Raw genomic sequence first — 17,757 nt, forward strand, 5'->3', positions numbered from 1 at the left:
GTGACTTAGGAGCTACATGTGGGGGGACTCAAAGGGCATAAGCTGAGGATGAAACCATATAGGTGACATTCAAAATAATAGGGAATACAACTCACCAGTAGCAGTAGGAAAAAACAGTTTGAAAAAAAGAATTAAGTTGTTAAATGCATAGTTTGAGTGCTTGCAATATCTGTAAGAAATCTGAATGGTAGAGGGGAATAGAGGAAGTAAGAAAATAGGAACAGCAGCAGAGGAAGCTATGAGAAAATCAATATTTAAGAAATAGAAGCAGTGTTCTATGCAAGAGACTGAGAAAGAGTGATAGGAGACTGAGAAAGAGCAGACAGGATAAAGACTGGGAAAGAAGATCCTATGAAAGCCAATTGAGGCAAAAAAGCTAGACTATCCATGAAGGAGGAAGTGGTGAGAGGGGTCAGATATTCAGAAAGTTCAAGAAGGACAAGGACCATCTCCATTAGTTGAAGGGCATGAAATGCAGATGATGTTTGCTTATTAATAACCCGCTACACTAGGTTCAGAGAGGAAGGATGCATTTTGGGAAAGAGGCAAAGTAGAGGGGTAGAGATAAATTTCTATTTATTCCTATTACATAATTAACTGTATCTGAGGGAGAAAGTAAATATCCCCCAACAACACACAACTAAAAAAGTAGCAGAGATTCAAACTAATTTTTTTTTTTACATATAATCCACTTTTAGGGGAGATTTGGTCATTACTGCATTTTTAACTTCTTCAAATTAAAAAAAAAATGAACACATAGGAAAGTACAAAAAGACAAAAAAAAAAAAAGCATCGTTACATCCCAAATTGAAATTTTAAGAAATATTTCATCATATTTATGTGCCCTATATGTATAATATGAATTGTAATGCATTCTACATATGTAATAAATTAGAAAAAAACTTTTTAAAAGAGAAATATTTCCTCATATTTATTTAACATATAACCCAAACCCCAAGTTATCATTCATCTATTCCCAGAAGTCACCCCTAAACTGAAATAATGTTACACTCCTTCTTTCTTTTCTGTGTTTATGACAGAGGAGTGAATTATCTTAACACAAGAGATTATACAATAGGGACCTGAATGTTCCAAATTATATGCTAAAATATCTCCGTTGTTTTTCTTCTCTTGACATTATGTTTTGGAGATGTAATCATATTGCTATTTGTAGATCTAGTTTGTTCATTTGGTGGCTATTAATATTCCATTAACTGAATAGTATTTATTTATTTATTTATTTTTGATATGAGAATATACTGTATAGAAGTCTGTCTGCTGCACATTAAAAGAGTGCAGTCAAAGGAGAGAGGGAACAATAGACATATAGACATATCATATAAGAATAGGAGACAAGTGCCTTGAAACTAATGATGGTAAATTTATTAATGGGTTCATTGGTTAGCATGGACAATGTGACTAAAAACATAAGAAAACAATACATTCTAAGGACAATTAACAGGACAGCATAATATAATTGAGTTTTAAAGTGCAAAATCAAAAGGGTGTTAAATTTTAAAAGGCTAAGACTATGTTTCTGAAGCTTTGAGCACCAGCCTGGGAAATTTAACTTTTTTTGCAGAGGATTTGGTAGCTTAGGAAGTTTTGCAGGTGGAGGAGAGACAAGTTTCAGCACAGCTACAGTGTCTTCGATTGTTTTTAACAATCCAACTTACTGATATAAAAACAGAAGGTATGTTATTTCAACTTGATAATGAATTAGGTCTGTCTCTAGGGAAGAGTCATATTGGTGAGAAATAGAAAAGGAAGGGGTGAAGAAAGATGAGGAAAATGGGTAAATCTGTCCTGAAGGTTAATTTGTGGTTTTGTTTACTGATTTTCATTTTCTTATAACAATGTGCACACTATTTACTAAAATTTTAAGTAAAAAATATTTGCTTATAAGAAGTTATACTGACTGTGGTTTAAGGAAACCATTGTTCTTATAAGGTTGCATCTCTCTTCCCAGAACTGGAGTGGATTTATAGCCAACCTTAGGTTTGGAATTGAGTGTTCAGTGTCTGTCAATCTGTAAAGCGTTCTCATTCCAAATGCTTAGAAGATTGAATATCCATGAGTTTTCTTTTGCCCATTTCAATTTTCCATTCTTTCAATTTGAAGATGATACAGTGTTGTTTTTCTTAAAATAGAAATGAACAGAATAGCTTGATAACATTAATTTACTGAGGCATATCAGAACACAAATGTAGAAAGCACAGAGCTGCCATAACTAAATCAGGAGATGGCCCCACTCCTGTTGATCAGAAACGATTTCACTTCCAGCACTTTGTAATATGCATTTAATTCTGGTCCTAAAATATCCTCATTGCAAATTTAAAATCCTTAAGTTCATGTGCAGTTATTTTTGAAATCTTACTTTGTGTCTGTTCATCTTCTTTTCCACAAAGCTCTTTTTGTAAATATTATCTCACACTTATCAATCCTCTGATATAAATAGATTTACCAGTGGAACTCATGCAAGAGATTTGAGACCCTGAAGCATTGTATTGTTTTGTAATTGCAATGTAGTGTGCCTACCTTTGGCTTGTCTGGTTTCTACCTTCAAAAGATGATCATTAAGATCTCAACAGTCCTATGGCTTGCTGATAGACTGGAGAAAGAACAACAAAGTTCTGGGAAACTGGGAGCAATGAATCTATAATGGTGTGCACAGTCTATAATGGTGTGCACTGTACTTTCCACTCAATTTTTCCATAAATCTGAAACTGCTCAAAAAATAATGTCTACTAAAATATTTAGAAAATGACTGCTGGAATTGGTCTAATAATATATTCACCATTTTTATTGACATCTTGCATTAGTTTAGTATGTTTTTTACTATTGATGAGCCAGTACTGATATGGTCACATTAAAGTTTCTTATTTTGTTATACATTCTATAAATTTTGGACAAATGTCTAATAATGTATATCCACCCTCAAGGTATCATTAAGAATCATTTCACTATTGTAAAAATCCTGCATTCACCTCTTCATTTCTCCTCTGCCCATATTCCTGACATCCACCAGTTATTTAAATGTCAGGTCAACACTCTGATGCCCTCTAATGTTTTTTGTTGTCATTTCAGGTTTGTTTTCCTCTTCATGAGGTGTGGCTTTGATGTAGTAAAGACAACTCTGCTGGTCTAAAACTGTTAGCTTGAATTAAAATGCAGAAATAAAAACTAACAAGCTGATAATAGAGCAATTACTAGATTTATTTGTTTCAACCAAATAATACTTCTCTTAACCTTATATATTTAAGCAAATAAAAAAATAGCAGAAAAATATAGGCTTTGATATTTGTCCTGCTCTTCTTGTTCTCCCATGCCCCAGTTTTGGTGGCCATCAAGTTCAAAACTCAGGCAGTTCTGTACTTGACAAATTGGTGACCCCACAGTGACTCATGTTTTGTATCCAAGTTCCTGCTTAAAAACAGTCATTTAGAATCATACAAAAAGGAAAATATTAGATATATCAATCAACGTTTTAAAACTAGTATAACTTTTTCATTAGACATTTTAGTTATTAAGTCTAGTGAAATTGCTAAAAACAGAATTTTCATAATTAGTCTTAACCCCCATCTCTTCCTTTTAATCCAAAGAAGCCCAGCTCTGTCCACCATTTTTTCTGTTCATAGACTAATGATATACAGCTAACAGTAGCATAAACATATAAGCACAAGCTCCTTAGAATTAATAAAATTAAATGCAAGTCAAGAAAAGTATATGCATTTTATTTTGATAAATTTCTGTTAAAATTGTACCTTCTTATTTTTAACTATTTATATAGAACTAAAAGATTAATGTATTTCTGATTTCTATGCCTAGTACCAAAAAGGTTTTTGTTGTTGTTCTTTGGTTTGGTTTGGTGCTAGGGATTGAACCCAGGACTTCATGCATGTGAAGCACATGCTCTACCACCGAGCTACTAAACCTAGAGCCCCTAATTAAAGGCAACTTTTGCTTAACTACTTTCTATTCACTGATAATGATTATTGCAAAAAAATAAGCAAATCAGTATGTGTTTAAAAGCCATGCATAACAAATTCAAAATGTACAGAATAATTCAAAGACATTTTGAAGAAAGCTGTTGTTCCCTATATGTGTTTTTTCTTGATGAAATACAGAGCATCTTTTTAATATCCTATTAGATTGATGTGAGGATGCTTTGAAGGAGGGTATCAGAGCTCAAGAGTAGTAGCTGCTTTCAAACATGGTTTCATTAATGTTAATGGATTACATCCCACATTTCATAAGCTTTAGGGTAGTATAGCTACTTGAGGATCATAACTGGATTATAGTGCACCCAGTCAGTAAAATTTTAATCTGTTGGGTTTTTATGAAAATACATTATTAAAAGAACCACAATAGAAAGTACTTGATTAATAACACAGTTCATATCCAGAGAAATCATTTTCTTATTGAAGTCATTATGTGTTACAGGTTAAATTCATATTAAATTTATGTTACCATTCATTTGGATGATCTAATGATGTATGTTAAGGAGCAATTTAGTAACATAGATCAATAAGTAGTTTAACATAAGTCAACTTGCATTTAATATTTTAAATTAGAAATATTAAGAAGATCTTGCCACATCCTGTTAATGCTATTACATAATGTAATGCTTTGTCAAATAAGCCAACACAGAAAGACCAATATTACATGATATTGTTTATATGTGAATTTAAAAGAGTAGACCTTATTTCCTTTCGAGAAAAAAATAATTAAAGAGTGGTTACCGGGGTTCAGGGAATGGGGGAAATAAGGAGATATTAACCAGTAGGTACCAACTTAGAAATAGCTATAAGACAAATAAGCTCTAGAGGCCAGTTATCACCCACATGATAATGACAGGTAATAATAATGTATTGATAATAAAATTTGCTAAAGGAGTAGATCTCATCATTCTCATCCACCAAAATAAAAAGGCAAATATATAAGGTGATAGGTATATTAATGACCTCATTTGTGGTCATCATTTCACACTGTATATACATGTCAAACCATCACTTCAGTACATACAGTTTGTCAATTGTGCTTCAACAAAGTTGGAAAAAACATATTCATTTAAAAGGCACTATACTGCAAAGATTATAGTTGTTTCAAAAAGAGTAACGTTCCAGCTCAGTGTTAACCAGTGCCAATCAAAAGGTGGTAGTGTATTTTTGTTCCTTAGATGTGTATTTGGGGAGCCAGAGAATCTCCAAGTATCTAAAAACCCCAGTGACAAAAGTAGAGAATATAAAAGTAATAAAAATAGCATGCAAGAAATAGTCTACTGCAAGGTTCAAAGGATAAACACTAGCAATTATTATCCAACATTTAGAAAATGATCTAACAAAAGAGAGATAAATGGCAAAATAAGATTGACTTTATTATTGAATGCATTGTTCTCCATGTTGAGAAATACATATATCCTTAAATTCTTGTCCTCTGATTTTAATCAGCAAAATCAGTATCTACCAAACCAAAGTTGAATGAAGTTTTGAGATAATTACTGAGATAAGACTTCTAATAGTAACTTATCCTTCATAAAAATCACAATCATATTTCAGAGGGAGGAAATACAAAAGTTTATTTGTTAACTTGATTTTCAGCAAGATCTACTTTGCAAATAGTTGTGCAACCCTTTGCTTTGCAAACAAAGATGCATCTTTGAGTCAGTATGCTTTTATAAATATGATGTACAAAGCAATTTATTTATAAAAAATGTTGATATGTATAAACATATTAATAATTCCTCCTGAATAGAAATTTCAATAGCATGAGAATTCTTTGGAGATTAAAGCACACTAGCGATAAGCACATTGTGCTTAACCTTCTACCCACCATGAAAACATTTCCTTTCATTTTGAAAAAGCAATATTTTAAAAATTTTGACTCCCTTTTTTTTAACATGAGAAGCATAAATGCTAAGAACTTGCTACTCTTGAAGCAGAGAGCTTCATTTAAAAATTATGAAAATGTATTTGACATAAATACATGTTTCTTTAATTCAATAGAATCCAGCAGGGTTTCCAATTTCAACATTAAAATGTGTTAATATTGATGAGCAATAGTTTCCCATTTTTGGCAAAGCCACTAGAGTCATACTTTTCTAGAAATTCAAATTAAGTTTTAAGACTATTAGTGACTAAAATATTTATTTCCCTTTGAGCAAACTATAATTAGGTGGTAATGTAAAGTTTGTATTGCCAAAAACGTTTGAGTTATAATTGAAATTGTTGCTCTGAGGTCTGTATTTCTATTCAACATGAACATGCAAAAGCAAAAGAGCTAGTATAACCCCCATGAAATCATTATCTAATACCATAAAGCTAGACATCTTGCTGGTTAGTATAACATTTCCAGAAACAGATTCCTATATTTGTTTCTACACACAAAGTTCTTGCTTTTGAATTTATGCTATTGAAGATATTGAAATTCGGTATTTATTCCTGTGTATGAGACAGGAAATTGTTTTATTTTCAATATTATTTAGGAAAAATTATGCATATTTAAACTCAGGCATATTAATAAATATTCCTGAAGTAGAGAATCACATTATTCACTAATATCACATAGGCTAGCAACTGAGATGATTCTCGTCACTTTTTTTGTCACTTAAATAGCTTAGATCTGTGCTTTTCTCAATTTTCAAGACTGCAACTAAAAAATAAGTGGATCTGATCTTGCGCCAAATATACATGCACAACATGTGGAAGACAGGGAGGGTGTGTATGTAGTGTTTACAATACATATTTGTGTGTGTGTTTGTGTATAATTGAAAAAAAATTCAGAGAAGTCCTTACCACATAAAATCTAGTAGCTTGTGTTTTATTATATGTTATTCTATTACAATAAAAATGTATTTCCCAACTCATGTAATTGATTTCATGATTCACTAAATGGGTTACAACCAACAACTGGAAAAACACTGCCTCAGGCAATGGCAATAAAATTAAGCATTGGCAAAATGAATAATGTCTTGCTACTGCCACCACCATAATATTGTTCCCAACCAAAGCCAGTGTAGCAGGTGTTATTTAAGCCATGTAGAGGTCAACACGGAGGCAATATGGCCAAAATTGTTTTACCACCATCTATAGAAGAATGATAGGACCTTTTTTGCCACCAGAATTCATTGAATTACTGTTATAAAACTAATTGTAAGTTGCTTCATATTTGATGGAAGGATGATAAAGAATATACATATTAAACTGTTGATATTGCATTTGGAAAGTGATAAGTACTTTTAAATTTATCTGAAACAATATATGTTCACGATTAACCCAGAAAATAAAGGCAAAATCCTGTAATGAGTAGACACTCGCCCTTGGATTACCTGAAAATTTTATTTATTTATTTATTTATTTATTCATTCATTCATTCATTTATTCATTTATTTATTTTTAGTTGTAGATGGACACAATACCTTTATTTTATTTATTTTTATGTGGTGCTGAGGATAAAACCCAGTGCCTCACACATGCTAGGTGAGGACTCTACCACTGAGCCACAATCCCCAGCTTCTGCCTGAATTTTTTAAGAAGGTATAATATTCTCCAGGAAATGTTAAGTAAAAAGAGAGAGATTGATTTAAAACAATAGATACATAATATCATCTTATATGTAACAAAATGACAAAAATACACATATATCCATACTATATTTTCTTATTCAGAAAGAAATAGTAAAGACAAAGGAACCCATGCTTGGGATATGGAGCATATGAACTTTTCTCAGTATATATTCTCTCATAGTCTTAACTCTGAAATCACATAAATATCTTACAGTTTTGAAATTAAAATCAAAGACAAAAGTCAAATAATGTATGCATGATATGGAAAACATGTTTATATGACAATTGTTATAAATCAGAATTTATATGGAACTTATCAGTAAAAGGAATACAGTTAAAATACTAGTCATATTGAATCTGACTTAGAAATAACAAACTGAGCTCTTTTCTCCCTCCCCACAAAAAATATGAATAAGAATCTCTTGCTTAAAATCAATAATCTGTTCCCAAAAACATGCATTGCAAGTACATTTTTATCATTTTAAATGGGAAAATTATAATAAATTGTAAGTTAACTCCAAACAGTGCTGATTTTCTATCAAGCAACAAAAACAATGATATCTATGGAAAAGTAACAAACTATCACAGTAGGATCTAAAATATTTAAACGTTGTTTCCTAGTCACCCAGCAATTATGACTGTTACTAAAACACAGTTGCTTTGTAGGTAGTTACATATGTTGTTTGAATGCCATATGAGAAGCTATTTATGATGTAGTGTGGCAAAGACCACATAGCAATAAATTCAAGAAAACACCCTCTTATAGACTACCAAACCAAAGGAAACATGTCTCTTGATGAAAGTGGAGAAGGGAGTAGGCAGTGAGGATTAAAGCAGCAATTGCCATTTGTTGTAGGTGACCGTGTGCAGGAAGGACAAAGGGACAGTTTTAGGCAAAGAGAAATTGAGAGGAATGAATGGAGATTCTGTGTATCTTAGAGCTGCTGTAGAGACTGATGAACAAAAAAACTTTGATAAACCCTCAGAGGTGGTGTTCAAACAGAAGGAAGACAAGGTTACACAAGGCAGATTGGCTTAGTAGTTCCTTCAAACATTCCTTTGTATTGTGCTGTAAGAGATATCTATTTTTGAAAGGCTTATAATCACATGGAATCTGACTCTGTGCACATTTTCCTAGCAACATCCAAAGCATGTAGTGTGCTTGTTTACACTCGGTGCACTTTGTAAGAGGTCTACATGTGACCTTGTGTTCTGCCAACTTGCAGGGCAACTCAACATTCTCCCATGACATCATGTTGTTTATGACTTTGTATTGAGATGAAAGATTCAAGAGGATAAATAAGTGTTTCCACTTGGTATCTACACCAACGTTCATGACAATGTAGTTAGAAGTTTGTATATACTCTGAAGTTAGAATATTAAAAGCCAAGAATCCTTCTAATGCATAAACATGAACTTGGGAAACATTCTGGAAACATATCTGCATTTTCTAGCTCTGCCTCCCTGAAAAGATCTAAAAGTAATGTAATCTGATGGCACTGGTCACACCCAATCACAAAGGATAGCCTCTAAATGCTATTTTCCAAAGAAAAATAATAAGAGATCCTTGAAGGAATGGTTGATTACAGGGATGGGGAAAAAAAATAAGTGAGATGAGCTTGTAATATCTGTTCATCCCAGAGAGCAGACCTGTGGAACTGAAGGGCTCATGTCGTACAGGCACCTACCTGCAGAGGTCCCAATGAGCCAACAGTGGGACAGCTGGAACATCAAAGGAGTGATTGGTGTACTTGGTTGAAGCCCACATGTTCATAATTTTATTAAAACAAAGAAGTAAGATAAGAGAGAAGAAAGTAAGATGGGAGAAAGGAAGGAAGGAAGAAAGGCAGGCAGGTGGGCAGGTGGGTGGAAGAGTAGGACAAAAGGAAGACAGAAGGAAGTAGAGGACCAGGACAACAATGACAAAGCAAAACATGAACGTGGATACTTTTTTGGTGGGATGTAGAGTTGAAGTTTTGCATTAAGGGAAATTTTACACCCATGGAGATCTCTGCTTCAGAAGTAAATCAGTAAGCAAGTATGGGTGTGGGTATTACATCCTGCAGCATTGAGATTGCCCCAAACTGGAAACAACTTAAATAGTTATCCTAAGAGATTAATTAAATAAATAACAGTGCAGCCTATTTATGGATTATTATGAAGCCACTAAAAGTAATGGAGAAGACTTTACGAAATGATATAAAGATGTCCATTTCATATTGTTTAGTGGGACAAAAGGGAGAATTCAGAATGATATAAAAGATTTTGTCATGCTTTTTCAGAAGCCAAAGTAATATGTGATTATGCAAATAAATGTATCTGTCTTAAAAAGATAAAAGTTTGGAAGCATTTAAGACTACATAACTAACAATGAGCACCTTTGGTATTAGAATTTGACAGTAGATGTCATTAGGGGTAGTTTTTGAGAGGAAACATTCAAATTTCATTTTATATATTCTTATGTAGTTTAAAGCTTTTTTAATAAGCATGTATTGATTAGCAATACATATGTGAGAAAGATACAATAATCCTTTCAATGAGCTGGTTAGATTATTGCTTACCCTTACCTCTTTCTTCCAAAGGTGTCAAGCAACCAACAAGACTTGCCCCACAAATTATATATGGAATAATCACATCTGTAGATGCCTGGCTCAGCAAGATTTCATTTTTTCCTCAAATGCTGGAGATGGTAAGTAGAATCTTATTTTGGTGCATATATGGTCTATATTTTGATTAACACATTTTAGTATTAAAACCCCATGTACAATATTCAGATCATCATTCTTTGAAATAAGAGACTATGAAACAAGACACTTCCTACTTCATATTAGTATTATTTTTAGCTTCTTTGTAAAGGAACATGCCCATGTTTGTGTACGTTCCTTTAATGAAAACCATAAAAAGGAAAATGTTTTTAAATACACTTGTTTCACATCACACCCAGAACTGAGTAAGGTACAGTGAAGATGTCCTGTGTTTGTCTAGACTCAGCAGATGGAATCCATGACATCTGTGGGCCCAACAAGGAGCTGGATGAAGAGACTTGTCAGTGTGTCTGCAAAGGGGGGCTTCAGCCTGCCAGCTGTGGACCCCATAAAGAACTAGACAGAGACTCCTGCCAGTGCGTCTGTAAAAACAAACTTTTCCCCAGCTCATGTGGGGCCAACAGAGAATTTGATGAAAACACATGCCAGTGTGTATGTAAAAGAACCTGCCCAAGAAATCAACCCCTAAATCCTGGAAAATGTGCCTGTGAATGTACAGAAAATCCCCAGAAATGCCTCTTAAAAGGAAAGAAGTTCCAACATCAGACGTGCAGGTAAGAGATCTTCATAAACAGCATGAATTCCTCTTAACTAGAAACATGTTCTCAACCAAGAGCACCTTTCCTAACCAAACTAGCACTTGTTTATAAGAATGAAGCCAATAAGGTCTGGAAGACAAATTATGATTTTTTAAAAAATGTTTAGATAGATTTTTTAAGTTAATGTGTGCATTACAGGAAAAATAAAAACACAAGCAAAGAACAAAGTTATCTAGTCAAAAGCAGCTTAGTTGGACATATCCCTCCAGGTCCTGTGTAGACAGATACAACATCCCATTTTGTGTGATTGAGATCATAGTGTGTGTATGATGCTTTTCCACATGTCATGAATATTCACCAATTCAAAATCCCAAAGCTACATGACTATTTTTGATAACCAGGAATACACAACAGCAACTCAATCTGTTAAAAAAAAAATGTAATTCTTTATTGGGGACAAAAGTTTCACTGAAGACAGAAATGGTAACAGGCCTCTAGGTAGACATATTGGCAGAGTTACAACTAAAAATAAAATAAAAATATTTTTTAACCAATGCTAAACTTTCATAGGACCAACTTTGCTCCCAAAAAAGGAAGACCATTATGTTGGGGACCAAAAACAGATCCAAGCTCAGAATACACTAAATCCTTGCCCCAGAGGCTAAGGTAGTGTTGTTTAACATGAGTCAGAGGACTTGTGTAGTATTTTTAAAAAATGTATCTGGGCCATCCAGACCTGCCCCTGTCAGAGATTATGAAATCTGTAAGATGTAATTTAGAACAAACTATTCTCGCTGTAGTCAGTTTTGATGTAAATTACGTTGTGTGCATGTATGAGTGTGTAATTACAACGCCCACTAATGTGTATAACTATAATGCACTAATAAAAAATCTTTTTAAAAAAGATATGTCACTTAAGTACCAAAAGTAAAAATAAAAAAGAAAGAAAGAAAAAGAAAACAACTTACACATAAGGGATACGATGGTACCATCTAGGGTAGAATTTTATCCAGAAATGAAAATATTTACACTAAGTATTTAACAGAATTTGAGAAATGAATTAATATATTATTAATAGTTACTCAAGACTCATTTCTTAAGCCTTGGTTTTGTTTTCTTCTTCATCAAAAAATAAATGAGCTTACTGCACTCAAGGACTTACAATGTTAATCTATGAATTTATTCTTCTTTAGTCTCAGAGAACATGGTGAACTGCTGTTTAAATCAGGCTTGAGACTTTTGACATTTTCTCCCAAATTCCTTCAGCCTTGCCACGTTAGTCCTGCCTTCTTGCTTCCATAATGTTAATATCTTCAACTCTATCTTCCTTTTCCCTCATTTGTGAAACTTCTGCAGTTCCTTCTATTTTACCAGCATCTTACAGCCATGCTGAGCATGCTTCAGCGCTTCTCAGAAGCTAAGCATGTGGCCCTGGCTTTCACCACTTTCATCTCCCATTTATTCAGTCTGATTAACGCCCTCTGTGTTCAGGTTATGTTTAAGCCACCAGTAGCCTGTTAGTTGCCAGATCCAGTGGATAATTTTGTCTTTCTGTAGCTTGGCCTTTCTGTTACCTCTTTCTTAAGCTCACCTCTTTGTCTGACATGCAGTTTGTGCTTTCCTGGTTGTCCACATTTTCAGACCATTTGTTTTTAATTGCTTTCACTGGATTCTTTTTTTTTTCTATTCATTCTTTAAATATGGGTTGATAATGGCCTTTTCAACAGATAAAAGAGTTTTGTGCTCTCATTTTAATTTACATTTCTGAAGATCTGTCTACCCCAGCATTTTAGTTACAGCAATAAGAGGCTTCAATGAATCTATGTATCTCACTGATCATATTTTTCCTTTTCTTATTGTTGCAGAGTGCCTTATGGGGCTTTTATAAGGTACTTTAGACTATGTTAAGCAATAATTATATTCCAATTTTACTTGCATATTTCTACTTTAATTGCCAGAAAGAGATTTTGAAATTACACTACTATCCTGGAAGAATATAGATACTAACTTTTTTAACCTTATTAAACTATGTTTTATATTGAATCCTTCTTGAGTGGGTCTAGTACATATTGGAAAAAACCTACAGTTTTTATGTCTATAAAACCAGCAATCATATTATCCTGCAGATTTCTTATATTAATTTTGTAGAAAAGATTTCTATCATCATATTTCTCTAAATAGGATGCATCCTTTCTGATGACTTTCTATTTACTGCAACTATTTCATATGCTCATTTTTCTTTCTAAGGGTACTGTTCCAGATTTTGTGGTAGCAAATGGAGCATATGCATTCCAAAAATGTGGAGGGCAGAGCATGTTTTCTTTATCTACAGCTTTAATCAGCAAAATTCATTAGTCATTGAGAATTGTATCACTTTGTAGTAAAAGAATATCAGTGATTTTATGATTATGAATTTGGGTTTTAGAAGTGTTTTAAAATGTTAACTAGATATGCTTTCTTTTCTACAACAAAAGAGATGCAATTCAGTATTAAGTGTCTACATATTCTTAGAGTGCCCTTTTGATTTCCACCTCAAGTTGTCTTGCATTTTTTTTCCTGTGTACCCATTCCACATATTAGGCATACTCTTATTCCAAAAAGTTCTTCAAAGACAGTGCAGTTTATTTGAGCAGCAGGGCTGCCAGCAGATTGACGGATTGGTAATTTGTTCTTTCACCACCACTAGAATTTGGAAATCTAGGCTGGAAAAAGAGGGACCCCCAAGGTCAGTATTTCCCCTCTTCCTCCTTTGCCTTGGGCTAATCTATTTCACATGGAGCCCAGGTGGAGAAAGGAGAGTTAACCACCATCATGCAGCCAGCTGCCAAATAGAAACATAAGAGTGAGGGTGGGCTGCTCACTGAGGACCTCAGTTCTGCCAAGATGGCTGGGTTTAATTGCCTGGAAGTCTGGGTCCCATACATGTCCCAGACTTTTGTGAATTCTGCTATGCTTATATGATCACAGTAAATCAGCAGACCTTAAATATTCACTTTCATAATTTCTGTCTTATGTTACTTTCATCCACAAAGCAGAAGGCACTTCAAAAGAACTAATGCTTACAATATCCCATCCTTCCATTTATTACATCAGCAAGCAAGACATGTTTTTAAAGGCTTTTCCATTCCTCTAAAATTTTGTGATTATAAGCACAAACTTAAACATTTGTCAACCTATGAATGACTTTTTGAAAAAAAATAGTAAGCTTTTTTTTCTTGTTTAAATTTATAAAACTTAGTCAAAAAAAATTTAGTACATTAGTAGCATAATGAACTCATTGCCTTGGTCTTTGATGAATGTTTTCCTTTTTGTTTTCCTAGTTGTTACAGAAGGCCATGCAACCGACTGAAGCACTGTGAGCAGGGACTGTCATTTAGTGAAGAAGTGTGTCGCTGTGTCCCTTCATATTGGAAAAGACCACATATGAACTAAGACTGTCCTGTTTTCCAGCTCATCATTTTTCTATCATGAAAAACTGTCTTCACATTAGAACTGTCTATGAACAGAGAGACCCTATGGGGCCGGGGTGACAAAGACAGAAGTCTGTGTTCCTGAACCATGTGGATAACTTCACGGAAATAGACTGGAGCTCACCTGTAAAATGCCTCTTTCAAAGACTGGTTTTCTGCCAATGACCAAACACCTGAGGTTCTTCTCTTGTGATTTAAAAAAAAAAAGAAAGAAAAAAGAATGACTATATAATTTATTTCCACTAAAAATATTGTTTCTGCATTCATTTTTATAGCAATAACAATTGGTAAAGCTCACTGTGATCAATATTTTTATAATATGCAAAAATATGTTTAAAATAAAATGAAAATTGTATTATAAGTTGGTAAATTCAGTTCATTACCATCATACATTCAAAGCACAAACTGATAGGAGAACATTGGTCTTCTGCTGCCCTTGTTCTTTGTCTATAACCAGATGTCAAATTTTGATTGCTATGAAAAAGTGTAAAAGAAAGTTGCAGAAGGACACTAATATGCTATTACATTTTGTTTAAATTTATCTAAATATAGTTAATAATTATAAACATTTCAGCACATGAAACTTTTGAATTTATAGGACTAAATGAATCAACACAGAACATCTTTTGAAATAAGTCTGCTTAGCTTGTCCATGTGATTGATAGTTATTTAGTGCAGTGGAAGCATTCAGTCTCTTAGTTTGGTATAAAATCCTTCAGTACATCTTATAATTACCTTAAAATCAAAAGGAATCTTTTCTTTTTAATATTTAATTTATTTTGACCAGCTAAAATATTTTTTTTTGCAAACTGAAGTGCTCCTGGTGAACACATTTAAACTAAACTAGAAATAAATTTTAATACTCATATAGGTTAAAAAGGAAATATTTCAGCCACATAGCCTGCATGTTTACATTTTTCCAAAAGGGCATTACACTGAAGTACTTTTTGCTGTGGAGACAAATATTTGCCTGCAAAAATACATCTAAATAAGTAATATGTATGTTGACAGAGAATTAATTACATACTAGTGTGACATAGCTGCTGTATATAAAAAATTAGTCCTTAAAGAAGAAACTATTTTACTCAAGTTATATAAAGAACTCTCTAGAAGGTAGCAAAATTAATATACCAAACATTAATTAGTGTGGATGACTAATCAGTGCAATACAAAATATTAGTATCTTTGTGTTTAAAAAAAAGTGTGTTTTTTTTATGAAGATGTATAAATAGGAGGTCAATGCCTACAAATAATCCTGAGCAATTTCCATACTAACTTTTAAGACAGATTTTATAAGTGGTATTTTCAGAATTCCAGTAACATATTCCATACAACATTCAGTTCATGAAGTCAGACTTTTTCATGTGTTAGAAAAAATAAATAAATAAAAGAGTCTTCCAAAATCATCTAATTATACATTTATGAACTATTCCAATTTTTTAGTAAAGATTACTTGAATCTTCTAAAGTATTATAGATTCAATGCACTTACTAAGGTCTAGGTAGTTTTCAAACTTAAGATAGGAAAGGGGAGGGAAGGAGGAAGAATGAAGTTAACAAAAGAGTTCTTCAAATTGCTTCAAATGAAAGAAAAACAAATTCAAGGGGAATTACAGAAGGAAAGTTGGGATCAAAATAAATAATATTCTCTCTGATGGAATGAAACACAAAATGATTACCTTTAAAATTCAGCTACTCTTTAGTACAATTGTTTTTCACTCATTTCAGTAAAAAAAAAATGAAAGCAAACAATCCTTTTAATCTTTACTATCAGTCTGGCAAATCCTTTTTTAGATTCAATACACTTGAAATATAATTTGCCTGATTAAAAAAAAAATCCTAAGTAAGCCTCCTGAGGCCATGTAACAAATACTAGAATGACTATTATATGTTTGATCAAAAAATAATCCAAATTCTGTGTTTCTGAAATGTATAAGCTAACAAAAAAAATTAAATCTGTAGGCCAAAAGTTAAATCTAGAAACATGCCAAAAAATAACATTAAAATTTGTCCCTAGAGGTGTAATAAATTTTGATTCAAAAGAAAGAGTAGCATGGACAAGAATAATATATTGCCAGATCCTTGCAAACAATTTTAGGTGAACCATAAAAATCCCACTTCAACACATTGTAATGAATGAGATTTTTGTGTAGCCTGTTAAGCTGGAATAGAGATAAAGCTAAGCAGTTGTTTATAATATTAGCAAATGTGATTCAGCAAAAAGCGAAAAAACACAGTAGGAACTTGCATAAGTTCTGTAAAAGAGTCCCCAGACACCAATGCAGTCGATGGATAAAGTTGAGAAAACACTGGAATTCCAAAGCAACAGTTAATATTTCCACAACTTGGAAAGTTTATAAATAGAATTTTATGTCCAGAAACCTAATACTCTATATTCGGTTGAGAGAGGGGAAAAAAATGTTTTGGTAAGCGGTTGTTTAAGATTTGGCTTTCAATTTTTTTTTTTTTTTTGGGGGGGAAGGAGATTATGACATTTCCTAAGTGCTTAAGTGAAACAAATTCCATTATTAGAATTTCTAAAAATAATCTTTATCCTCCATATCAACACCACTAAGAACAATGTCTGAGTGGTGTGGATGTGAGCCCTAGTTCACCAACAGTGTGCTTCAAGGGAAGATGGAGGGTCATGAACATAAACGCTAGCACTGTAGGCTCTCTCCAAGGACATCTTGATCCTCCTGCAGGAATCTCATTCAATGGGAGAGGGAGAAGAAGGAGATATGTCAGGTGAGAGAGTTCACCTTGCAGTGACAGTTTTAACACAGCACCAAAGCTTGTGAACACCCCCAACTTGTATGTCTGTCTGTGCTAGCACAGAGTGAACAGAGGTCTCTGGGCTCAAACTCCTACATTACTATGCTGTCCCCCGGGGTCGGAGCTTTCATTAGATTTTTCAAAGGACACTTTTTGAGGGGTTTGATTTTCGTATATAGGTGAATTCTAGAAAGTTCTGAATAAAACATTATTTTATACTAAAATTGCATGTAGTATACCCAAAGAGCTATTTAAGTCTGTGACATGCAAAATGGAAAGTAATAATTGCTTGTAATGTCATTACTAGTTAATCTGTCTATGTGTTTGAATTGTTGCAATCTTGGATATGTTTAAGTAGGGAGCAACCATGTTAACTTCTTGAAGTATAAACCAAGATTTCATATGACTTCTTCAAGTTCCATAGTCAACAACTCATTGCTTGAAGAAGCATAATGCAGTAGAAGGATCTAATGCAAATGAACGCTGGACTAGAAGTCATAAGCCCAAATTTTAAATTGACATTTCTGCTGTGTCCCTGAGCAAGTCACCAAACCCCCTGAGTTTCAGCACATTAACCTGTGAAAGGAAAGAACTGGGTTAAAACTGTGTATACAGTCTCATTTTTGAAGTTCCAAAATTTGTTCT

General features: G+C 33.3%; 1 protein-coding gene across 1 annotated transcript in view; it reads left to right on the forward strand.

Moving 5' to 3' along the window:
* The window catches only part of Vegfc (vascular endothelial growth factor C), a 115,696-nt gene extending 100,329 nt beyond the window's left edge, over positions 1-15,367 (forward strand). Inside the window, exons 5-7 of the mRNA XM_027927070.2 lie at positions 10,147-10,253; positions 10,550-10,883; positions 14,189-15,367. Coding sequence (XP_027782871.1) covers positions 10,147-10,253; positions 10,550-10,883; positions 14,189-14,300 — 553 coding nt within the window. The 3' untranslated portion in view covers positions 14,301-15,367. The remainder of the gene's footprint in view (positions 1-10,146; positions 10,254-10,549; positions 10,884-14,188) is intronic.
* Positions 15,368-17,757: the final 2,390 nt, after the last annotated feature.

The sequence above is a fragment of the Marmota flaviventris genome, chromosome 3 (genome assembly GCF_047511675.1).
Source record: "Marmota flaviventris isolate mMarFla1 chromosome 3, mMarFla1.hap1, whole genome shotgun sequence".
NCBI classification, from domain to species: domain Eukaryota; kingdom Metazoa; phylum Chordata; class Mammalia; order Rodentia; family Sciuridae; genus Marmota; species Marmota flaviventris.